A 26,775-nucleotide genomic window follows, 5' to 3' on the forward strand; every position below is an offset into this window, starting at 1 on the left:
ACACCTCGTCGCATTACACCTACCGTATCTGCAGCTACGTTACCCATAGACCTTAGATGACTGAGCGCTATACTCTCGACACCTCCCCCATACCCACAACTTGGCCGAATGCGCATGCGTTGTTAATAGGGAGAAAGATATGGGTCACTGCCAGACCCCTTCTACAGGAACAAAGAATGTTGGAAGGTGTACCGATGACCCCCACATACATTCGGTGGTTGGCCAATCCTAATAAAACTGGCAAATTCGGCCAATATTTACCTAAGGTGTACTAGCGCCTTCAAGGCTGGGTTCACATGTTGCATATTTTGAGCGGATTTCACGCAGTATTTTTCAATGCTAAGAAAGTGAGTGAGCTAATGCTTAAAGTGACACCAGGTTTTTGCCACCTAATCCGAGAGCAGCATGATGTGGAGAGAGAGAGAGATCCTGATTCCAGCGATGTGTCACTTACTTGTCTGCTTTCTGTAGTTTTGATAAAATCACCGGCATGGATTTAGCCATCTCTATGACTGCAAGCCAAACGCTGCCAGAGGAAAAAAGTTCATATCCTCCCAGCATGGGGGCTCTCAGTGTTGACACTGCATAGTGTCAGAACGCTATTGCCTGCAGATTATGTGCAAGTTACCAATGTTAATTTACATGACAGGTTTCCATTTATTAAGTTATTCACATCTTCATAAATGGGTATTTTAGGATAGTTCTTGAAAGAACGAGCAATTTTGCAATTCACCGTTTATTAACATTTTTAGCCGTTCTTGTGATATTAACACTTTTGTATGCATCTTGTTGCTTTGGAGACCGACCGCCACTGTTACACAGCAGAATGTGCGTAGTGCTTACAGTTTTTCCTACTGAGTTCCCAAGCACTACTTTGGAGCGCTGGAGTGCGCTGTTATCTCCCAATCCTGGCCAGCTTCAACGCAGTGCTTAAAAGCAAGAGAGCATCGGTGGTCGGTCTCCTAGGCAACCAGCTGTAAACAAGTAAAAAGAAAAATGGTAATATCGGAAGAACAATTGCAAATTTTAATAAGCAGTAAATGACAAAAGTACTATTTTTTACAAGCGCTCTCCAAAGACATCATATATGAAGATGGGAATAATCCTTTCATTAACCCTTCCTATTACATTAAGGGGTCGCTAACCTATCAGACCCCTTTAATCAGGAAATTATGCTGTTTTGTTTTTCTTTAGTAAAAAATATTGCTATGTGACATGGAAGGAAAGGCAATACATAACTTGTGTTGGTATTCGTGTTGTGTCCACATCACTGGCACTGTGCGCCAACTCTGCTGCGTACAGTAGCTGCAATCTATGTAGGCTTGGCCTAACTTAAACCCTAAAACAAACATCACTTATGAAAAGGTGAACTGTCACAGGGATCTAGACCAAAAAAGTGTCACTGATCTTTCTGGGAGGCTGCAGCCAGCCGTCTGTGCTCAGGTCCCGAGACTCTGCGTAGATTTGGCACAGGAGTTATTTAGAAAGTGACTATTTTTCTGGTTCCTGATGGATAGTCGGCGCTTCCTGACTCTGACTGAATCTAAAAGCCACATGACAAAGGAGCACCGTGCCGCCGGGAAAGCTGCAAACGACTGTGGCTAATTACACCAAAGGTCTGATTCAGATGTCAGCGTCTCACATACATCTTCTATCCATGATTTCCTCAGATAGAACATGTTCCCATCATAATCTATGGAGCTGTTCACATGTCCTTGTTTTTGTGAGGACTGTGTGATCACTGTTCTCATCCATGTGCAGTCTATGTGCTGTCCGTGTTTAACCTTGTAAGGGTAGGTTCACACATCCGATTTCTCCACATACGTGAAAAACGGACTAATTATTCTTTGATCAGACTGGCTTCGGTTTTTCTCATACGCGGAGATAAAAAAATTCACAACTGTCTCCATTATGTCAGTGCGTGAAAACCAGTCCGCACTCGAATGCCATCCAAGTGCTGTCCGTTTTTTTTTCACAGACTCATAGACTTGCACTGCTGATTTTGATCCAACCCCTCGGATCAAAATCTGACATGTCTCAGATTTTTTCGACAGACCACTCGGTCAGAAGGAAAAAAATCAGACTTGTGCCCAGCCTCATAGAATATCGTAGGTACGAGTGCTAACCGTGAAAACCACAGATGTGCTATGCAGAATTGAGGAGACCACTGATCTGTGCAGGTGTGTGATTTCTTGGCCTGATGGCAGAGATAAAGTGAACTAGCAATCAACAGACAGAGGAAGGAGACAATAACATTAATGACCAAGGAGGCAGAACATCAGAAAGTGAGTTTTTAAGCTATTTTCTTCGGGGGGGTTTGGAACAGAACCGCTCCAAAGAGCTAAAAAAAACTGTGTCCAGATAGACTAAATGTCTCTAATTTAAAACTCCAAATATAGAACATTTTTCTTACATATTCTATGGTATTTTTCTAAATGCATCCTAGATTGTTATAATATCCTGCAATGATACTATTGTTTCTGTTGATCTATAAACCAATAGACAGATGTTCCACCGGTTGTAACAGATAACAATGTTACTTAGTTGTTGTTAAGTTTTTTTTATAATAAATGCTATTATTGCTGTTTTTGGAATAGTGTGCAAAGAAAAAAAATCACAATTGTGGTTTTTATAGTTACACATGAACTCTATTGTGCTGATGGTTACAGATACACTGAAAATATCTATTTGTATGTTTGGTTTTGTTTTTAATAAAATCTACTAAAATCAGTTTGTCTGTTTGCTTATTTGTCTACAGAAAATGCACAGGCGTCTGGAAGGTTATGCCTGAAGCACTGTATGTTCCAAAATGCATACTACCAGGACAGACTCACTGAGGCCCAGAGCCTTTATTTTGGTATCCTCTGAATGGGGAGCATTGTGTGAAAAGGATGTTGCAGCCGATGTTACAGCAGCCGGCATTAGTACTCCTGTTACTGGCGGGGTCCTTTGCTGCTTTTTGCTAGCAATGGTCATTCGCGAACGATCCAGTACAAAGAGTCGACTTCCTACTGTGACCGATGGCAGCCGTCATCCCAGTGAAAGCCACTTTCAGTCTCTGAATAGCTGTCATTGGGATAAAGTGACAGCGTACAGCAGACAGAACCAAGCCCAAATGGCCGAAACTGTGCTCAGCCAGCTATTCATTGGTCAGTTGTAAGTGGAAGGGTTTTCATCTGCGATTGGACAGCGTTTCGGCTGCAATAATTTTATTTTAAATATATATTTGGAGCGCCCCATAGGGCCAGGTCTGGTGGTACTTAAATGGGTGGTCACGGAGGCAGAGACCCGGTCCGTGGCCCTGAGCGTCCAATTAAAGGGGATGAAGTGTAATGAAAGGAAGATAAAGTCTATGGAGAAATGGGAATAAAGTTTGTAGGGGATAAAAGGGGAATGTTCGTGACGCCACCTGTGGTACTTGGCCAGGGATGGCTGACGCTGCTTAAAGGGATCACTGGGGATGATGGTAGTGCAGCTGTGATGGTTCTGCTTCCCGCAGGTAGGGCTTAGTCCCCAGTTGCTCTGTAGAGCTCTGATGGTAGTAGTGGTGGTGCAGGACAGGAGTCGCAGGAAAGAATTGGAGAGACACAGCAAGATGAAGTATTCACATTTTACTCACAGTTCAGGTATTGGGCCCCAGCCTGGGTGCTGTGTCCTCCAGGTGAGTGGTCCAGGAAACTATCCAGCAACTCAGGGCTCCTGTCCAGAACGCCCTTTTATTATCCTTTCCTGGCCGTTCCTCTACACTGGTTTCCACTCTTCCTGCCCAGCGTCTCATCCACAATGTCCTAAGCCAGCAACCAACAACCTGGTCGGGCGACGTCCTCTGAGTCCCCTGGATTCTGTCCAGCTGCCTTTTATCCTGTTATGGGTGGATGTGTCTGTGACTCTTACAGACGCCACAGCCTCCGGGGTTCGAGTTAAGTCTTGAAGTTCTTCCAGTAGATCAGGGGCCGGTTCCCCTTTCTGCGACCTGGTCCCTCCACCTGGTCAGCCTGGATGCGGGGCCCGTGGGTGGCTTCTGCACTTCCTGTGCCCCTATGACCCTTTCTTTCTTCTGGGAGCTTCCTTCCTTTCCTTCTCCCTTCTCACTGTCAGGAGATGGAGACCCACCCTCAGCTCTAGCTCTCCTCTCAGACTCTTCTCAGCTTGGTCTCCTAGGACCAACTCCTCTCAACACTGTCCTTGCCGCCTTCTAAGCTCCTCCCCTTTTTCCTACTTTCTCCACCCACTCCCACCACCCATTCCTGTCCAGTCTGGGATGAGGCCTTCCTCCCTAAGGGTATGCCCAGGAACCCCGACTGAATTGGTGTGTGAGTACTAGGGTTCTCGGCAGTGTCCCCTCCTTACCAGAGAGTTGGGATACCACACCTCTGGATGAGATGCAGTACCTCTGTGGCGACTGGACCTTCAGGGGCACCACATATTCACTTTTGGAAACATTAGTGTTGGGCAAGCATTAAAATGCTCAAGTGTTTGGTATTCAAATTGAGCAGGTCAGATGCACGGACGGGCTCGATTTGATAAACCAGTATAATGGAAGTCAATGGGAAATTCAAGTATTTTTCTGGCAGACCGTAACAGGATGGCTGGGGGGGGGGGGGCCAGGAATATCGCTGAAATCTCACAGCTTTTGCTAGTACTGTAAAAAGCAGCTTTTAATTAGCATAAAACTCATGTAAAATGCTGCAAAAACGCAACGTGTGAACTTAGCCTTAACACTGGGCCATCTCTCACAGTATTTCCCTGTCCCCTATGACTACAGTAGATGATATAGTAGAAGGAGAAATTTAACCAGTAAATGTTATTTTAACATTTTTACTACCTTATCTGAGCAGGTGGTGTGTGTGACACATTCTGTTTAATTTATGAAGGACGGACTCTTAAACTCACAAAGCCTATGCAGACAATGCAAGAACTGCCACAAATTTTGTTATGAAAAGGGACTCGATACACCCTGTATTAAACATTAAGGAGGGCGTCATACACATTCTATTAAAATTGTAAGGAAGTGGGACTCGTAGACTCATAGAGCCTATGCAAGGATTGAAAATCATTCATACCTGGGGGTATACATTTATATATGCAAGAGAATTGTAGAGGTAGGCCTCATACTCATCCTGTAATAATTGTGAAGGAGGGCATTACTGTATATGCACCATTGAAAAATTGAGAGCGAAAGTTGCATGATAACCCTCTAATAATTTGGAACGAGGGTCGCCTGTTTACAATCTAAATGCTTGGAGCAAGGGAAGCCTGTTTTCCCTCTCGAGAGCATGACATCAACAAGTCAGGAGGACCAGAGTGTGGAAGTGGAAGACGAGGTGATGGATGGTGAACTCACTGACCCAACCTGGGAAGGTGACATGCAGTGCAAGGCCAGCAGCGCACATGGGGAGGGATCCGCAGCACCTCAACAGGCAGCAAGAGCCAGTGGGTTGGCCAGAGGGAGAAGGCGGGCAACTGTTCCACAGAGCACCCAAATGTGTCACGTTCCCAGGCCAAGGGTTAGGTGTTCTTTTTTTTCTGGTGTATTCCCATGTACCCCTTCCCATCCAAAAAAAGGATATACGGTTCCTGGTTACTTCTTTTACTTGTCCTCTTCCTCCACCATATCTACAGGGTCTTCATGCGACCCATGCTCATAATTTGTAGAGGCTCATCATGCGGTCCTGAGTTGTGTGGCTCACGGTTGTCTGCCAGCTTGGCGCGTTAGCACCAGGTGTAGCAAACAGCTATTAAGAGTTGATCTCTAGATGGTGACTTTTGTGTGTAGAAAAAAGCGTAAACAAAATACAGGATTTAATTTAATTTATTATAGTAAAAAAAACCTCTCCAAACAACAGATATTATAGTAAGGTGTGTCAATAATCCATTCACAGAGAAAATACACAACAATATACAAAAACACCTCCCGCCCCCGCTCTCGGGACCCTGTTACACACCTAAATCTAAAGTGCAGCACAAATAGACATTAAAAAATAAATACAAATATTATTATTATTATTATTATTAATACAGCACCCTGAATGTGTCCTAATAGTAACTCAAAATCACTAATACATCACCATCCACAAATTTATAAACAGTGTGTGGAGGTGGGCAACATAGAGAACCGGGCCCTATCAAACAATATACAGTATAATACACAAGGTCTCTAAAGCAGGAGATCGATAAAAACTGTAATAGATCGACCCTTCAACCTTCATCCAATAATAAATAATCAAGTCACATACTGTAAACTAATAAACATCCAGGAACCATATTTCAAAATGCATGACTTCTTATCTTGACGATGACTTGCTCTAAATGCAGAGGCTCCATGTCCCAAACCCAAATTCTGACGTTTTTTTTTTTTTCCCAAGAACGATATTGGGGATCATCAGGGGATCAAAAGGTAATCAGGCATGCCATCAGTGCAGCATAATTTGTGGATAATTTGTGGATTGTGGTGTATCAGTGATATTGACTTAGTATTGAGACACATCAGGTTACTGTATTATTATTATTATTTTTATTTATTTTTTTTCTATTTGTGCTGCACTTTAGATTTAGGTAACAGAGTCCCAAGGGAGACACAACGTGGAGTGTGGGTGCCATATCGAACATATTAGGATGCCAACCTCCGCTGACCGGTAGGGAGACCGGGGGGTTTAATAGGGCGTGATAGCCCTCCCCTGTTTTTGTATATTGTTGTGTATTTTGTATGGATTATTTACACACCTTAATATATTATCTGTTGTTTGGAGAGTTTTTAACTACATTAAATTAAAAGTTATATTTTAGGGATTTATTTTTTCTTAAAAACATGGGAGAAATCTCTAAAGTCAGCTCACCTCCCGGGAGTCCACTGCACGGAGACTAAACCACTTATCAGAGAACTCATCCCTATACTTTTTCAAGAAAAAAAACTCAAGTCCATTTTATCCAAATCAGTGTGGTTTGTAGCCAGAAAAGCTCCCAAAATTAGAGATATTCTCTCAACAAGTCTATATCTAAATTAATCTATAAATTCTAACAACACCAAGCTAGCAAGGAAATGGACATATAAGTGTGGACACACTGTCCGCACATGCTGCAAATATATGCAAAATGCTGAAAGTTTTTCTTCCTCAGTGACAAATAAAAAATATGACATATACACCTACCGTACATTAATTGTAATAGCTCATATATCGCTTATTTAAATACCTGTACCCATTGTAACTTACAATATATGGGCTGCTCTGCCGGGCCCTTAAAAATCAGGATGAGGAGACACTTGTCAGACACAGTGAATACAGTCATTTTTAAAAACTCTGCAGTATTAAAGTATTTTGCAACAGTGCATAATGGTGATGTTTCTCCCTTTAGAATGCAAGGCACTGAAAGGGTTAAACAACCTCACAGAGGAGGTGAGCACAAGAAAAAATTAATTAACAAAGAACCATGGTGGATGTATATTCTTAAAACACGATCACCACCACGTCAGGTAACACCTGATCTATCATTATGTCATGCTGTGACGGCCTTTGGTAAGGGAGAGGGACCTCAATCTGTCCCTGGAACTGGGACCCTAACAGTCCCTGTCCTGGAGGTACTCTTGAAGGTAGAGAGACCCGGGTCTCCGACCTTAAGGTACCTTCACACTAAACGATATCGCTAGCAATCCGTGACGTTGCAGCGTCCTGGATAGCGATATCGTTTAGTTTGACACGCAGCAGCGATCTGGATCCTGCTGTGATATCGCTGGTCGTTGAACAAAGTTCAGAACTTTATTTGGTCGTCAGACCGGCGTGTATCGTCGTGTTTGACACCAAAAGCAACGATACCAGCGATGTTTTACACTGGTAACCAGGGTAAACATCGGGTTACTAAGCGCAGGGCCGCGCTTAGTAACCCGATGTTTACCCTGGTTACCAGTGTAAAATGTAAAAAAAACAAACAGTACATACTCACCTTCGCATCCCCCGGCGTCCGCTTCCCACACTGACTGAGCGCCGTAAAGTGAAAGTGAAAGTACAGCACAGCGGTGACGTCACCGCTCTGCTGTTAGGGCCGGCGCTCAGTCAGTGCAGGAAGCGGACGCCGGGGGACGCGAATGTAAGTATGTACTGTTTGTTTTTTTTACATTTTACGCTGGTAACCAGGGTAAACATCGGGTTACTAAGCGCGGCCCTGCGCTTAGCAACCCGATGTTTACCCTGGTTACCCGGGGGCCTTGGCATCGTTGGTCGCTGGAGAGCGGTCTGTGTGACAGCTCTCCAGCGATCAAACAGCGACGCTGCAGCGATCGGCATCGTTGTCGCTATCGCTGCAGCGTCGCTTAATGTGAAGGTACCTTTACTATGCTCCTGTTAAACCCTAATCTGTTCCCTCCCCCCACCCCATGAGGCATGGGACAGAAAAGTGAGGTAAACAAGACACAAAGACAAAACAGGGATAACAGAAAACCTCTATCATACAAAAGCACAAACCAATAATAGGGTGGAAGATAGGGACAGGGACTAATAAACTAAATGAGAATAGGGACCAGGAGATAAACACAACCGTACTACAGCGACATTACTGCAAGTCCACTCCAACCACTTAGCTTTAGCAATCAGCACAGGAAGACAAATCTTTCACCGGTAGAGACTAACCGTCCAGAGCCAGTATATATAGAGGGAGTAAATGATAAGCAGTTGCAGCTGACAACAACCAGGCTGTATGGTCTCAGCCAGCATGGAAAGATTCCTTAACCCTCTCAGCACTGAAGGAAACCAAATCCATTTAAAATAGGACACGAATCACACCATCTCTGTAGAAGAATTGTGATTCATTACCCGACCTCACTGTCTAACTCCAAGTCTTCCAGGCAGATGTGACACCCTCGTGACACATTATGAGTAAGATCTAGTTTAATTATAGCTCACCTGTGCTTTGAGTCTCCTCAGGAATTTGGCCTATCAAGTCAGCTGTATGTCCAGGATATGACAAAACAAGCCGTTTTTTTTAGTTTGTCTAGTGCAATGATTAAGGACATGTATCTGAAATGCGTCTGCCAGACCTTTTAACCTCAGAAGTGGTGGTGGGAGAGGTGTGTTTGTGGATTTTAATGACTATTTCAATAAATGCTTGGACATTTTTACTGGATCTGCCTGCTGCTGGAATTCATCTCGTCTTTATGTTTTCTTGGTTGCTGACTTTTGTATGTAGCCCTTCACAGAAGAGCAGATCTGGAATGGGGTAAGATAGGAAACCATGAAGCTTGGCATACTGCCTTGGTGAGATTTCAGTGGGAGAGCTTTGGCTGTCATTATACCGGTAATGGGGGCTCGTGTGTCACTACTGTGAGTGGGACAGGAGCTGGATGTGGCTCGCGCTCCTCTCTGAGAGCTGAACGTGGCTCGCGACCATCTTTCATAGATAAATGTGGCTCTCAAGGTCAGAAAGGTTTGGGGGCCTCTGCTATAAGGCAATAAACCCTACCTATAGGCCTCTAATCCTAAACTATAGCTCGTCTTTCCCTTCTGCAGCAACAAACCCTACTCTATACAGGTGTACAGTATGGAGATCATCGAGTCACAGGATCTTATACAGACCCGATGACTTGATGTGGCCAGCCAAGCGATCGAGTACTGAGTATGCCCAAGGACCCCGATGCTTGATCTAGTGAGCTGTGCCGAGCATGCTCTTTCTTCACTAGAAAACATAATTTAATAGAGATGCATTTGGGATCCAAAAGAGCTGTCTCTTTTTGGTGAGTGAAGCCAAGGGATCCAGATCACCAAAAAGAGCCATATTACCCATCAGTACCTTTTGCATCCTAGAGAAGTTGGAGTAGCAGAAATAAAGATTGATTGACTGAGGGGGTGGGGGGGGGGGGAAGTAACATGGTTGGAGGAAAGAGTGAGCCTCCATTACATTTCCACCTTGGAAAAAAAGAAAAGAGCTCACTGTGAAAAAGGTCATGATCCTAGAGCTGATCACTTTGGAAAAAAAATCATTGTTTTATCAGAAGGAGATTATCACTAGAGGACTAGTTGTCTCATGCCATATAGTCATCCTGCTGTGTATAACCCACTCCATCACTGATTGGCTTTTTTCTGCCTGTGCACAGTGTGCACAAAAAGCTGATAATCAGTGGTGTGGTCAGGGCTATACAGAACTCGGCATTCTGAGCATTGCTAGATCTGCAGCAGAGAAAACTGCGATTTTATCAGAATATCGGCATGCAGACTTCATTCGAGGATGCCTTTGTTCAAACAATAAAGAAGCATGTTACGCATATGTAGCGTGGTGCTCACCGTGGGCGAGGCACTAATCTCCTGTCACACCCAGGTGCGCTACATGAAAGAGTGTGTGTTGTTGCTGGGTTCTGGTGTTGGTGCTGTGAGGGCCTTGGGCCCATGACAATCACCTATAGCCGATGGTGTTGGCCGGCCAGGACCATAGGTGATCAAGCTCAATAAAGGAGATTCCTGTTCTACAATACAGTCTTTACTGAACGGCAGCTTAGCAAGGGTTATGCACAAGGGGTAGTAGTCTTATGGACGTTTCCTTCACAGTATAAGACATTTTCACACACTGGTTTCCTTTCATTGTAGTGTACTCCAGGGCGCGCTACTTTCTTCGTCTGCCCACAGACACTTTCTACTGATATTTGAGCTCATCCATATCTAACTATATACAGAAAGCAAACAGGGTCAATACTAGAGGTTAGGAACCAACAAAGGGGTACGTCTTGATGCTGGCTGTTGGGCACACATGAATTAGCAAATTTATGTAATAAGTACCTTCATTTTTTAACTTATTTTCTGCAGCAGTAATGCAATTCTAGTTTTGTATATTCAATGTTTGCATACTATAGCGTTATAGAGTGCAGCTTTAATTTGTTGGTTACATACAGAGTGGCTCTGTTAGCTTGCCCCTGTTCACATTTGTCTTTCTGCTTGGAAGTGGCTGTCAGTGTTTTGATGTTTATATACAGGAAGCAGTGACTTGCCCTAGCACTAAGCCCCTCTCACAATGGGCTAGTCCCGAACACTAACACTTATCTTACCTTAATGTCGACATCTAACTACAGTCACTAACTTATCCTATCTATTGTATGTTCTAAGTCCTAAACTATGTCTTATCCTGTGCCATATACTTATGCATTACCTCTACGTTATACATTACAACACAATTCACATGACACAATATGTACCAAGGCGGAAGACACAATAAACACTACAACGCGATTGATGTCTTCAGGGGAAGGAATGTGACAGTCTAGTCCACATCTCGTACACATATATACTGTAGGTCATGGATTTACCTAAATCATTGACAGATCGACCTGATTGTGAAAGAGGCAATTAACTTCTGTACATCTACAGGTATTGGCGGGGTGACTGGCTCATGCAACTTGGGCTGTGGGTACTATCTTTTTTAGCATTATGGATGGCGGTACCTTTTGAACAAAACAAACATTTACTCCTTGTGTCATCCCTATTTTATCATAGTTTGAAATCTTTAAATGAATAGTTTCTGAAAATATGAAAGGCGTCAGATTATTATTATTAGCAGACCAATGTCTGACATGAATGATCGATACACAAGTCAAGATTTGAAGTTCTCGATAACGGATGTCATCACATACGGGGTAGATAGAAAATAACAAATGCAGAGTGGAAAAGACTAGGAAAGGACTTGCGTTGGCACTGGTGCTTACACATAATGGAAATATTGAGTAGGAGTTTAAAAAAAATGTCTTTTCATTTCGGTAAAAACAAAAGCTTAGAAACAAAAAGAAGAAGAGGATAACAATTCTTAGTAGTGATAATATTGAGTTCTGTGCAATCAACATAGCATCTCAAGGACTTGTCTTTCCTCCCTACAAAAACATCCCCAGCCCAGCATGTGATGGATGTAATAAGATAATGAGAAACTTCAGTAGCCAAACATGGTGGAGATCCCAGAGACCATAGAGATGAAATAACAGGAAGACGAGCAAATAGGCAAAAGCTCCTTTAATATTGAGGACTCCGCAATAACAAAAATTGGGCAATACCTAAAATATCTTTAAAGATAATTCATTACTAGGTGTAGCAGTGAAATATCACTATTAGTGATGAGTGAGTATACTCGTTGCTGGGGTTTTTCCGAGCACGCTGGGGTGGTCTCCGAGTATTTGTGACTGCTCGGAGATTTAGTTTTCATTGCGGTAGCTGAATGATTTACAGCTATTCGGCAGCTTGATTACATGTGGGGATTTCCTAGCAATCAGGCAACCCCCACATGTACTCAGGCTGACTAGTAGCTGTAAATCATTCAGCTACCGCGATGAAAACTAAATCTCCGAACACTAACAATACTCGGAGACCACCCGAGCGTGCTCAGGAAAACCTGAACAACAAGTATACTCGCTCATCACTAATCACTATGCAAACACTGAACATATGACTTGCTAATTACAAAACTCAATAGGTTCAGCTCGAGACCGCGCGCTCTATTTTTAATATGCCACAACTGAATTTATACTGATGCAAAACATTTTGAGGGCTTCATTCAGCAATTTCTGGAAACCTTTGGCTACATGGACAGTTTTAATGAAGTGTTCTGCTCCAACCTCTCGTCACATTGCATTTAGTTATGTCAGAACAGTCGGCGTGATAGAAATATTAAATAACAAACAGGTCTAAAGGGAAATTGAAGGCTTCTTTCTATGTTATCTGGAGTTATAGTCTCCTTGATAGCAAATGCAAGTAATTCTACTCGGCACTGGACTAAGTCCAAGAGGCTCTTGGTTTCTGTGCACTTGTAGCCACAGCCTATGTAGTGGGGTCTTTTAAGTCAAGGCACCTAAGCCCTATCAGGGAAGTCCATTCATTCATATGGTTTCTTTGGAAATACAGTTGGGAAATATACAATATGTGCTGTACATTTATGTTGCAGTCTAAGCCAAAAAGCACATTACTGTTGTTTTACCGAGCTTAAGACCACCAAGCTGAGCTAGTTAGACATTCCTCTGCTTTAAAAACCACATTTCAAATTCCCAAAAATGAAACATTGTTAAATTATGTGTAACCAAGACTGATCTTTTCCTTTGAGAATGTAGAGAAAACATTATATAACAATAGTTTTATTAATTCATAGAAATTCCGAATATGGTTGAAAAGTTAAATGTTCCTTACAGGAGTAAAAATAAAACAAAAAAAAATTAAAGCTGAGTCAGTAGTTTTTACAAAGAGATTTACACTCATATGTGGACCGTCTGGTGCATTACCCGCTGTCATTCACCCCTAAAGCGGATCTTGAACTATCGGGCATATGTGCCATATGGAGGTAGATGAGTGAATGGATTAATGGTGGGATACTGATAATAGAGGACGAAAATGCTGGAACTAAACTTGGGAAAAAGTCACTCTAAAAACATTAGTTGATCAACACATTCACACAAGGCGAAGCCAAGGCACAAAGAAAGTAATCCCCCCTTTCTAAGCAGAACCTTAAGGATTATGTGGTTAGAAGGCTACGGCTCAATATAAAATAGCCATAAAAGTCAGGTGAGAAAGTTTGAAGAAACAATACACCGTATCTCAAATATCCAAAGAAAAACGATTACTGCAAAATCTATACGAATAAAGGATTAAAGCATATAAAATGGCCGAACTAAACGGTTGTGGGATTTACACCGACTTTCAGTTAAGAAGTTGATCAGATCTGGAATGATTGAGTTAATAACCTCATTTAACAGAAGTGGCCAGCCGAGGTTAATAGGTCTCCGGCATGAAGCAGAAGTGAGGGCGCTCTAAATGCTGAAATCAGATATGGTGTCTGCAACGAAGGCTTGCCGGTGTGTCTGTACCGCCAGAAAAAAAAAAAAAGGCCGATAGAGAGAAACCTATTCCAGTAAAGAGCTTGTGAGGGCAGGGACAACTAGGAGAGAAAAAGGCCAGTCTAGACTCCTATTGTGTATATCAAAACCAGATGAGAGCAACTTCCCGCCTAGAATACCTAGACACTTTCTGAGCAGGATATTGATTCTTTTATAAGGAGCCCCTGCCTAAATGTCCCTCAAATAAACATCCTCATATGTTATAGGACTCGAAAACACAAACTGCAGCACAGTATGGATGTTAGGCTTCAACTGTAGAAAAAAAAGACATTTTTTCTGAAAATGACAGGCGGTGGCTTCATACAGTCTGATCAGAATGTTAACTAAGAACCTCGTATTCAGTTTTATACATTGTTGCTTCACTGCCATAGATCGATGTATAGGGTTTTATAGCTTTTTCTACAGTTTTGTTATATAAGTATAAATATTATATTGAAAATAACAGTTGAAGAACATATTATTCAGACACCTTGTCTTTGATTTATTTCTGACCAAGGGATTCTTGTCACAAATTACCGTAACTATCATAACATCTTAGTACAATATAACCATGGTGGCTAGTGAAGAGTGGCGTAAGTCCATAGGGCCCCAGGACAATGGTGGGATCAGGGCTTCCTCCATTATTATTAGCTTGTTGATTGGAAATCTTAATGCTGCTAGGGTCTAAAAATGTTCCACCGCCCTAAAAAATAATAATGACTCAAATATATAGTGGGTACGGAAAGTATTCAGACCCCTTTACATTTGTTACTCTTTGTTTCATTGCAGCTATTTGGTAAATTCAAAAAAGTTCATTTTTTGTTCATTAATGTACACGCTGCACCCCTTCTTGACTGAAAAAAACAGAAATGTAGAAATTTTTGCAAGTTTATTAAAAGTCCTATAAGTTTAATTAAAGGGAACATGTCGCACCCCCCCCAGTTGTTTGTAACTAAAAGAACCACCTTGTGGCTTTTAGTTCTTGGTGCTGTAACTGCAGAAATAATCAATTTTGCAATTTGTTCAAAATACCTTGAAACAGTCCTGGGGGCAGGTCTTCCCCCCCTAATGCAGACGCAGCACCGCCGTCACTCATGCCCTCTTGGCGCTGCCTCCTCGGCGTTGTTTTCAACTGTCCCGGCGCCTGCGCTGTTATCTTATGCCTTGGGCATGCACAGTTAGCGCTGCCTGTCTTCTGACATCATTTGATGTCTTGCTGACTGCGCCTGTGCAGCCGCGCTGCCCAAGAATAGAGTTGCTCTTGAATAACTGCTGTACTTGTCTTCAGCTTATTCAAAAAGAAAATACCAAGCAGTGCGCAAAAGTAAATCTTGTGTAAGATCAGAATCAAGCTACTCTAGAACTTCTGAGTTTTAGGAAAGAAAACCTCCACACATATAGAGTCCAGTGGAGCACACTTAAGCTACTTTCACACTAGCGTCGTACTCGGCCCGTCGCAGTGCGTCGGGCCGACATACCGACGCTAGCAGTAAATGCGCCGCACAACGGGGGCAGTGGATGCTGTTTTTCCACGCATCCGCTGCCCCATTGTGAGGTGCGGGGAGGTGGGGGCGGAGTTCCGGCCGCGCATGCGCGGTCGGAAATGGCGGACCGTCGGCACAAAAAAACGTTACATGTAACGTTTTTTGCTGCCGGCGGTCCGCCAAAACACGACGCAACCGTCGCACGACGGTTGCAACGTGTGTGCATACGTCGCAATGCCTCGCCAATGTAAATCTATGGAGAAAAAACGCATCCTACAGACAACTTTGCAGGATGCGTTTTTTCACCAAAACGACGCATTGCGACGTATGCAAAAAAACGCTAGTGTGAAAGTAGCCTTATGCGTCCATGAGAACTAAAAAAAAAGATGAAATAATTCTGAAAAAATAAGTTTTGCCCACTATCAATTTTGGATGCCTCTGTTACACAATGTCTTTCATGTGATGAAGTAGATGTCCTACCAGAACAACTAAGGGCTCATTCACACATCAGTTTTTTTCTAACAAGTGCTATCCGTTTTTTTCTTGGATGGCACTCGTACCTATGACAGTCTATGGGGTTCTTCATATATCAAAATTTTACCTTGGATTGAATAGTCTGTGCAAAATCATGAAGAGATGTCCATTACTGATCCGAGTGTTAGATCAAAATCGGCAGTGCAAGTCTATGGGTCAATGAAAAGAATCTGACAGCATTTGGATGCCATCTGCGTGCTGTCCATTTTTCACTTACTGATTCATAAGAAAAGGTGAAGAACCTTTAAATTTTTTTCACAAGTGAAAAAATCTGATGAAACTCTTATGAAAATCAGTCTGTTTTTCTCATACATACAAAAAACTGACGTCCAAATGAGCGCTTATCACCTAGCCACAGGATAGGTGGTAAGTTGCTGATCACTAGGGGTCCCAAAAACAGGGAGACCCACAACTCCTGAGTACTGGCGTTGTCCATTTGAATGGAGCAATGGTCACACATGCGAACGTTCCACTGTCAGTCACTGTCAGTGAGTAGGAAGAAGTCACCTGTCCGGCTAGTGACTTGTGCAGCTCGGTATCTCGCCAACTTGTAAAGTATGTTTTTCTCTGAAATGCTGCTGAGTTTCAGAGGCAAACATATATGGCTTATTTCAAGAAGCCAATGTCTGATACATGCTGCCTGTGAATCGATTGTGCATTATGTATCAGCTGTCACATTCCCTTTAACTAAAAATATGTCAATGACTTATTCTGACAGTCTAAGGCTAGTTTCACACTAGCGTTTACTGCATTACGTCGCAAATCCGTTTTTTTGCCGAAAAAACGGATGCGTCAAAAAATTGAAAAACGGTGACAAACGTATGCCACGCATCCAGCATTTCGACGGATCCGTCGCAAATCCGCTAAACGTTTCCGTCGAAAATACTGGATGCGTTGCATACGTTGTATCCGTTTTACCATCCGTTGTATCCGTTTTTCCGACGGATCCGTTTTTAAAAGGGGAGGCTCCCAAAATTTGATTGGCTACTGGAAAATTTGAAAAACTATATAGTACTGTATTTACAGCCCATCTTTGTGGGTTTTAGTTTTGTGGCAGCGATGGAAGGTGTTCTTGGGAGGATTGCTAGTTTGGTTACCGACGTTATCTTTGAGACAAATCGCCTGGATATCATAGTGCGGGAGAAGGAGGCGGCAGCGGAAAGGCGTAGGATGCTTCTGCAGCAACGGAGACGAAGACGAATGTGGATTCATCCGATTAATCAACTACGGATGACCCGGGGTGTCCAGTCCACTCTGTACCTGGAGTTGCGGCACAATCCACACAAATTCCACAACTACGTGCGGATGAGGATTGAACATTTTGATTTTTTGCTTGCAAAACTGGAGGATGTCATCCGAAGACAGGACACAAGGATGAGGCTTGCCATCACACCGGCGGAGCGGCTGATGGTGACCCTGCGGTAAGCCTCTTTTTTTTATTTCATTGCTGATATTGAATGTTATATTACATGCTGCAGAAAATACTGCGCTGGCATATTGCGCACTATTTTCTGCAGCATGTAGTTTTGGTTTTCTTGGCGGACATTCAACTGCTTTATTTAAATGTCATTGCTGATATTGAATGTTAACAGACTGCAGAAAATACTGTGCTGAAATATTGCGTTGCATTTTCTGCAGTTTTTTTTTTTTTTGGTTTTTTTGGGTTTGATGACATGCAACTGCTTTTTTCCTGTCATTGGTCATTTTGAATGTTATATTACATGCTGCAGACAATACTGCGCTGACATATTGCGCACTATTTTCTGCAGCATGTAGTTTGTGTTTTCTTGGCGGACATTCAACTGCTTTATTTAAATGTCATTGCTCATATTGAATGTTAGATAACAGACTGCAGAAAATACTGCGCTGAAATATTGCGTTGCATTTTCTGCAGTTTTTTTTTGGGGGGGTTTTTTGGGTTTGATGACATGCAACTGCTTTTTTCCTGTCATTGGTCATTTTGAATGTTATATTACATGCTGCAGACAATACTGCGCTGACATATTGCGCACTATTTTCTGCAGCATGTAATTTGGGTTTTCTTGGCGGACATTCCACTGTTTTTTTACACCGGATTCATGCTGGTTTTATTGGGTCTCCTGTCATTTTAAAAAAAATTAACAGTGCCATATTATAAAAAATTGCACAGACAAACAATTTTTAACATTTTTTTTTTTTTTTTTTTTTTTATAAAGTTTCCTAGCTACGGGTGAATCTATGACTTCGCTCCATTATCAGTTCAGGCTGGGCATTTCAACTATCTCTGGAATAGTGAAGGACACATGTCGGGCTGTTTGGACCACTTTGCAACCAGAGTATATCCCCCAACCATCCACGGAAATCTGGTTGCGAAGTGCTGAAGAGTTTCAGCAAATTTGCAATTTCCCTAATTGTGTGGGTGCAGTTGACGGGAAACACATAAGGATTGCGAAACCGGCAGGAACAGGATCGGAGTATTATAATTATAAGAAGTATTTCTCCATCGTCCTTATGGCTATTGCAGACGCCAACTGCAGGTTCCTTGCCGTGGACATTGGAGCGTATGGACGGTCCAACGATTCGCAAGTGTTTAAAAACTCTCCGATGGGTCGTTGCCTTTATGGAGAGAGCTACGATTTCCCGCCAGCCAGACCACTGCCAGGAACAAATGACCCAGCCCTGGAATATGTCTTTGTAGGTGATGAAGCCTTTCAACTGTCGCTGCACCTACTGAAACCGTACAGTAGCCGGAACTTAAACCATACCAAGCGGGTCTTTAATTACCGGCTTACTAGAGCACGAAGAGTAGTGGAGTGTTCCTTTGGCATATTGACGGCGAAGTGGCGAGTTCTGCTGACGGCTATCAAGCTGAAAACAACAACTATAGACGAGGTAGTTAAAGCCTGTGTGGTGCTCCACAACTTTGTCCTGTCAAAGGAGCCCGTTTCTTTGGATGATGAAGAGTTGGAGACCACCTTGTGGGACTACCGCAGCAGCTCGGTTCGCTCTACAAGTTCAGTTACAAGGATGAGGGACCAGTTTGCCGATTATTTTGTCTCACCTGTCGGGCGGATCCCGTGGCAAGACATGATTGTGTAACCTGTTTCCCATGTGTAACCTGTTTCCCATGTGTTTTGGTTATGTAAAAAAAGTGTTTCTGCCCCCCCCCCAAAAAAAAAGGCCCAAAAGCGTGGTTTTCTTGCTAGTAAAACCATTATGTTATACCCTTTACATGTCTGGTGTTTGTTTTTATTAAACCTTTTTTTATTATATTACCTTAATAAATCCACACACACACAAAGAGTAGAATTGTAATCCGAATTTTATTTTAACTCTTTTTTTTTTTTTTTTTTTTTGTTTTGCAAAAAAAATATATATATATTTTCCAACATTTTTATAGAAAAATTAGAACATTTTTTAGAATCTTATTTACACACTTTACAAATTTTCAAAGTGTTGGGTGGAGATATGAGAGGAGGATGTGCCGGAAGGTTGGACCACGTCGATAGGTGGGGAAACCCTACTTGTTTGGGGTGCAGTGGAAGTGGGGGTTAAACCAAGAGGCTGACCAGAGGGGGGTGGTGTTGGGGTAGGTGGAAGAGAAAAGTTCAGTAAGGAAAACATTGGGGAAGTAATTTGGTCTAGGGGCCGGGATTGTTGTGGGGACTGGGTCGGGTATTGTGACTGGGTAGGGTAGTGGGAGTGGCGTGGGGTTTGGTAATGGTGCTGGTGTGGGGATTGGAGCTGGGTTTGGTAATGCTGCTGGTGTGGGTATTGGGGCTGGGTTTGGTAATGGGGGGTATGGTGTGGAAATGGGGCCTGGTGTGGAATTGGAGTGGAGGTGCGGTGAGGTGTGTGGGTCGATTCATTAATGGCCTGCAGTGCAGCATTATGGCAGGTATTCATTACCCGCATCTGTTGCTCAAAAGAAAGCTTCTCCATGCTCATGAGCATGGATTGGAAAAAAAGGTTGGCCGGATCGGGACTTACAGCTGAATGCAGCCTATCCAAGCGACTGCTGGTTTCCTGGCTTGTTTCACTGATGCGTGATTGCACCATGTTGAAACCAGCAGTCACTTGCTCTCCCAAAATTTTGAAAGAGCCTTGGAAGGATGCATTCAGGTGTAAGAACTCAGGAGCATAGCTCCTTTCCTGACCCCTCTGGCGCTGCCGCCACGAACCTAATGGTGGTGTCGAGGTGGCAGGATCAGAGGGGTGGGGTAAAGGGAACGCTAACTGTTCAGCATCAGATGCGAGCAATGAAGCCTGCAATAATGCTCCACTGCTTGGGGCGGATGAAGTGGAGGGGACAGAGGGGTCAGAGGAGAGGACAGAGGGGTCAGAGGAGGGGACAGAGGTGTGGGGCCTACCGACGTGGCCCTCAGTGGCGGACTCAGGAGGGATCGCTTCAGAGGGCGCAGAGGAAGATGCAGGCGCCCGGTGGCTGGAGAAGGTGCTGTGAAAGAAAAAACAAATGAAATTAATACATTGGAATGAAAAAGCCCTGACTGAAAGCAAACTAAGTAGACAGGTTAACATGGTTATTAGTGGGCTGTAGAATACTTACACTCTGCTTAGCATTGTTCGCCTCAGGAAGGAGAGGGCCTGGCCATATTTATATTTGCTCCTCTTCCTTCCTGCAGAGCCACTCGGGGCCTTCATCTCATCATTGAATTCCCTCTTAAAGCGATCCCTCAGTGACCGCCACCGCTTCCTAATCTTTCCAACTGTGAAGACAAGAATCAAAAGAAAAAACCAAAAATTGGTAAATGCAATACATTACAGTCAGCTCAAAACATCACTGGAAAGTGAATACTTACCTAGTTTGCTCTGCTGCTGAGGATGAAGGCTCTCCCGCCTTGGAAACAGGTTGCGACACACTTCGTCCCAGAGCCGACGGGTGACACCGGTATCAGCATGCCTGCGGTCAGCCATGTTCCACAGCGGCTCCCGCTCGCGAACCTCCTCGATGAGACAATCGATGTCAATGTCATCATCATCATCCTCCTCTTCTGCGGGAGCACGCTGTGAAGCCTGTGTCAAAAAAAAAAAAAAAAAGGAAAACAAACAAATTAGTACACTGAAATACTAAAGTACCAATAGAATCCCCCTCCCCCCCAAAAAAAAAACTCACTGATGGCCGACCGTGGCGACGAGTCCGCCGACTCTGGGACTGTCTGGGAGAGCCTTCAGCGGCAGCAGCAGGAGCAGCAGCAGCAGCCTGAAATGAAGGAAACAAATTCTCAGTTAAGGTAGGCAGGTGTTTAGTAATCTGTTTTGTGTATGGTGCAGTGTGATGTGCGAAGCAACTGTTTCACCACTACTTACACTTGGTTCCTCCTCCACTTGCATCTCTCCACCCGTCTCGCCCCCTTCTGACAGCTCCTCATCTGATTCAGCTTCCTGTTGAAACATAATGTATGCATGTAGTTATCCATAAAAATTTAATTTAAAGAAATTTAAAAAAAAAAAAAAAATTTGTGTTAACTTACCGATACACGCTGTTGCTGTGGAGGAGGGCTGTCAGAAGAGGACATCGTTTTGTGGTCCTGGTGGGCAGTGGCTGTGTCCTGGTGGGCAGCGGCTGTGTCCTGGTGGGCAGTGGCTGTGTCCTGGTGGGCAGCGGCTGTGTCCTGGTGGGCAGCGGCTGTGTCCTGGTGGGCAGCGGCTGTGTCCTGGTGGTTCTGTAAGTTAAAGACACACTTGCAATCTGCTCGACACATTGAAGTAGCAGATTGGGGTCTTCAAAACTTACTTCTAGCTCTTTAGCTGTGGTCCTGGTGGGCAGCGGCTGTGTCCTGGTGGGCAGTGGCTGTGTCCTGGTGGGCAGCGGCTGTGTCCTGGTGGGCAGCGGCTGTGTCCTGGTGGTTCTGTAAGTTAAAGACACACTTGCAATCTGCTCGACACATTGAAGTAGCAGATTGGGGTCTTCAAAACTTACTTCTAGCTCTTTAGCTGTGGTCCTGGTGGGCAGCGGCTGTGTCCTGGTGGGCAGTGGCTGTGTCCTGGTGGGCAGCGGCTGTGTCCTGGTGGGCAGCGGCTGTGTCCTGGTGGTTCTGTAAGTTAAAGACACACTTGCAATCTGCTCGACACATTGAAGTAGCAGATTGGGGTCTTCAAAACTTACTTCTAGCTCTTTAGCTGTGGTCCTGGTGGGCAGCGGCTGTGTCCTGGTGGGCAGTGGCTGTGTCCTGGTGGGCAGCGGCTGTGTCCTGGTGGGCAGCGGCTGTGTCCTGGTGGTTCTGTAAGTTAAAGACACACTTGCAATCTGCTCGACACATTGAAGTAGCAGATTGGGGTCTTCAAAACTTACTTCTAGCTCTTTAGCTGTGGTCCTGGTGGGCAGCGGCTGTGTCCTGGTGGGCAGTGGCTGTGTCCTGGTGGGCAGCGGCTGTGTCCTGGTGGGCAGCGGCTGTGTCCTGGTGGTTCTGTAAGTTAAAGACACACTTGCAATCTGCTCGACACATTGAAGTAGCAGATTGGGGTCTTCAAAACTTACTTCTAGCTCTTTAGCTGTGGTCCTGGTGGGCAGCGGCTGTGTCCTGGTGGGCAGCGGCTGCGGTCCTGGTTTATCTGTTATATGTATAATGGATCTATAGTTAGACCACCCCCTGAACTAGGTAATGTTCAATGATAAACACCCTACTAAAATGATGTCAGAAATGTTCATACAGGTGAACACCAAAACCCCCCCAAAAAGTTGCACGTTATACCATTCATTTCCATGTCCCAAAAAACAAAATTTTTTAATGTTAACACCATGAAAAAATATATTTGACACATTTTATTTAAAATAAATAACCTCTCCCCCCCCCAAAAAAAAAAAAAAAATACTTTACAGGTTAACCTTTATTAAAAAAAATGAGCCCTCAACCAACCCTGTATTGCATGTGTAACCATTGGTACATACACCAGTTTTAAATTTACCTTTATGAAATAATACTACGGACATTTTTTTAATAAACATTTTATTATAATTTTTTTTTTGCACTTTTTTTTTTAAAAATCACAAGGAGCTGACATGCTCTTTATTTTAAATACAAGTACTTCAACTGCAAATGGTTATAACTGTAATAAAAAAAAATTCAACACTTTTATTAAATAGAAAAACCCCACACTCACACATTCAAACCACAAGCTGCACACCGCTAGACTTTTTTAAAAAACACATCAGATTTAAAAAAAAAAAAAAAAAAAAAAAAAAAATTTAAACCACATGCTGCACAGACCACTATACAGTCAATACATCAGAAAAAGGCAAATAACCAATTATACAGCATGGACAAATGCACATGCCATCAACAAGACGTACCCAAAAAACATGCATGGTATGTGTCCACATTCAGGATCGCATCAGAATTTGGGCAGGATTTCCCATCAGTATTTGTAAGCCAAAACCAGGAGTGTAAAAATTAGGTAAAGTATAATACGAAAACAGGCACACTTTTGCTTTTATCACCCACTCCTGGTTTTGGCGTACAAATACTGATGGAAAATCCTGACCACATCCTGATGCAATCCTGCACATGGACACATACCCTCCCACATGAACAGGCATAAAATTGGCAAAGGCATAATATGGTGCAGGCACATGGTACAAAAGCACACAGCCGTCCAAAAATGCACACATACACATGCACGCACATAGCTTTATGCAAATACACATATGTACAACAAAGGCAGAAAGGTGAAACCAATCAGAAGACGCATACACACACACACATACAAAAGGCTGACAATCCTTTGGCTGAAGCAGCAGGTCTTCACAGTGGCTGGCATCATGGTGGATCTGGACTCTAGCATGGCACTGGCTGGTGCAGGACGATGGCAGGCCTCAGGTTCTCTTCAGGTTTTAAGCTCTTGCTGTAGTCAGTAGTACCTCATACACACAGAAATGCACAGGCACACAGATGCACACTAAAATTGCAATACTCACACTGGCTATGGTGGCTGGAGTCTTGTAGCAGGATGTCTGGAGTCTTGTGGCAGGATGGCTGGAGTCTTGTGGCAGGATGGCTGGAGTCTTGTGGCAGGCTGGCTGCAGTCTTGTGACAGGCTGGCTGGGGTCTTGTGCTTGGCTGGGGTCTTGTGGCAGGCTGGCTCTTGCTGGCAGGCTTCTTTGCTTCTCTGTGTCTTGCTGGCATATGTGGGGTTCAAGGCCCAGGCCAGGTTTATATAGATTTGGGGGTGTCTGACCAATTGGCAACAAAATACTTCTTCTGAGCATGCTCAGTGTAAAAAAAACGTATTGCAGCGCTGCATTGCGTCGTACGACGTGTCCCGACGCATCCGTCGCTCATAGGCTTCCATTGCAGCCAACGACGTATGCCGCAGGATGCGTCGCGACACGTTTTTTAGGCGGAGACAAAAAACGTTACAATCTACGTTTTTTTGAGACGACGTGTCGCCAAATTTCGACGCATCCGTCGTAAAACGTACACGACGTATGCCAATCCGTCGCCATACGTCGCCAATACAAGTCTATGGGAAAAAAACGCATCCAGCAAAAAGTTTTGCTGGATGCGTTTTTTCTGAAAAAAGACGTTTTGAAACGTAATGCAGTTAACGCTAGTGTGAAAGTAGCCTAACAGGAGAGTTTTGTATCTTTTTATCTGTCTTTTTCTGAGCTCCTCTCAGCTGATGTATAACTTTGAGCCACACCAAAGTCAAATGTGCAAGGAAACAAAGAGCCTGTAAAGGGAAAATTTGTAATGAAACCAAATTGAAAAAACTATTTTTAGTCGCAACAAAAAATTATCCCCAAATTTGGATTACCCTTCTATATATATAATTGTCTAAGGGGTACTTCCGTCTGTAACGGAAATCCCGCGTCGCTGATTGGTCTCGCCAGCTGCCTGTCATGGCTGCCGCGACCAATCAGCGACAGGCACATTCTGATTAGTCCCTCCCTACTCCCCTGCAGTCAGTGCCCGGCGCCCGCTCCATACTCCCCTCCAGTCACCGCTCACACAGGGTTAATCCCAGCGGTAACGGACCGCGTTATGCCACTCTGTTAACGCTGCTATTAACTCTTTTGTGTCCCCAACTTTTTACTATTGATGCTGCCTATGCAGCATCAATAGTAAAATGATGTAATGTTAAAAATAATAAAAAAACAAAAAACCTGCTATTCTCACCTTCCGTAGTCCGCCGAGGCGTGTGCGAGACTGCTAAGTCATCTGGGTAATTTCGCAATGCATCCTGGGAACGGAAGATGGTAGCAGCCACGCGCGCATCGCCAGAGCTTCGCTAGATCCCGGCAGGTGAGTATATGACTATTTTTTATTTTAATTATTTTTTTAACAGGGATATGGTGCCCACACTGCTATATACTATGTGGGCTGTGTTATATACCGCGTGGCTGCTATATACTACCTGGCCAGTGTTAGATACTATGTGGGCAGTGTTATGTACTGCGTGGGTTGTGCTATATATTACGTGGCCAGTGTTATATGCTGCATGGGCTGTTATATATTATGTGGCCAGTGTTATATACTATGTGGGCAGTGTTATATACCGCGTGGCTGCTATATACTACGTGGCCAGTGTTAGATACTATGTGGGCTGTGTTATGTACTGCGTGGGCTCTGCTATATATTATGTGGCCAGTGTTATATACTGCGTGGCCTGTGTTATATACTACGTTGCCTGTGTTATATACTGCGTGGCTGCTATATACTGGGTGGGCTGTGTTATATAGTACGTGGGCTGTGTTATATACTGTTTGGCCTGTGTTATATACTGCGTGGCCACTGTTATACACTCACCGGCCACTTTATTAGGTACACCATGCTAGTAACGGGTTGGACCCCCTTTTGCCTTCAGAACTGCCTCAATTCTTCGTGGCATAGATTCAACAAGGTGCTGGAAGCATTCCTCAGAGATTTTGGTCCATATTGACATGATGGCATCACACAGTTGCCGCAGATTTGTCGGCTGCACATCCCAAAGATGCTCCATACAAGGCAGGATGGATCCATGCTTTCATGTTGTTTACGCCAAATTCTGACCCTACCATCCGAATGTCGCAGCAGAAATCGAGACTCATCAGACCAAGCAACGTTTTTCCAATCTTCTACTGTCCAATTTCGATGAGCTTGTACAAATTGTAGCCTCAGTTTCCTGTTCTTAGCTGAAAGGAGTGGTACCCGGTGTGGTCTTCTGCTGCTGTAGCCCATCTGCCTCAAAGTTCGACGCACTGTGCGTTCAGAGATGCTCTTAGGCCTACCTTGGTTGTAACAAGTGGCGATTTGAGTCACTGTTGCCTTTCTATCAGCTCGAACCAGTCTGCCCATTCTCCTCTGACCTCTGGCATCAACAAGGCATTTCCGCCCACAGAACTGCTGCTCACTGGATTTTTTTTCTTTTTCGGACCATTCTCTGTAAACCCTAGAGATGGTTGTGCGTGAAAATCCCAGTAGATCAGCAGTTTCTGAAATACTCAGACCAGCCCTTCTGGCACCAACAACCATGCCACGTTCAAAGGCACTCAAATCACCTTTCTTCCCCATACTAATGCTCGGTTTGAACTGCAGGAGATTGTCTTGACCATGTCTACATGCCTAAATGCACTGAGTTGCCGCCATGTGATTGGCTGATTAGAAATTAAGTGTTAACAAGAAGTTGGACAGGTGTACCTAATAAAGTGGCCGGTGAGTGTATATTGCGTGGCCTGTATTAACGCATCGGGTATTCTGCAATATGTATGTATGTATGTATAGAGCAGCCACATAGTACATAGCACAGGCCACGTAGTATTTGTCTGCTATATACTACATGGCTCCTATATACAATGTAGCCTGTGCTATATACTATGTGGCTGCTATATACATACATACATATTCTAGAATACCCGATGCGTTAGAATCGGGCCACCATCTAGGTTAATATATTGTGACAAGCATATATTTTGCTTTTGGAGTTTTGGGAGGAAACTCAGAGAAACATGGGTTAAAT

At 43.7% G+C, this 26,775-nt stretch overlaps 2 protein-coding genes across 3 annotated transcripts in view; both read right to left on the reverse strand.

The window, feature by feature from the left end:
• DNM3 (dynamin 3) overlaps nucleotides 1-26,775 on the reverse strand; it is a 499,914-nt gene that overhangs the window by 18,000 nt on the left and 455,139 nt on the right. The window lies entirely within an intron of this gene.
• Nucleotides 19,258-21,182, reverse strand: LOC143788885 (uncharacterized). Its single transcript, XM_077278805.1, has 5 exons — nucleotides 21,148-21,182; nucleotides 20,954-21,040; nucleotides 20,640-20,853; nucleotides 20,387-20,546; nucleotides 19,258-20,275 (listed from the first exon to the last, which is right to left on the reverse strand). The coding sequence occupies exons 1-5, from the start codon at nucleotides 21,169-21,171 to the stop codon at nucleotides 19,258-19,260; spliced, it is 1,503 nt and encodes a 500-aa protein (XP_077134920.1). The 5' UTR covers nucleotides 21,172-21,182.

Source organism: Ranitomeya variabilis, chromosome 8, assembly GCF_051348905.1.
Source record: "Ranitomeya variabilis isolate aRanVar5 chromosome 8, aRanVar5.hap1, whole genome shotgun sequence".
NCBI classification, from domain to species: Eukaryota; Metazoa; Chordata; class Amphibia; order Anura; family Dendrobatidae; genus Ranitomeya; species Ranitomeya variabilis.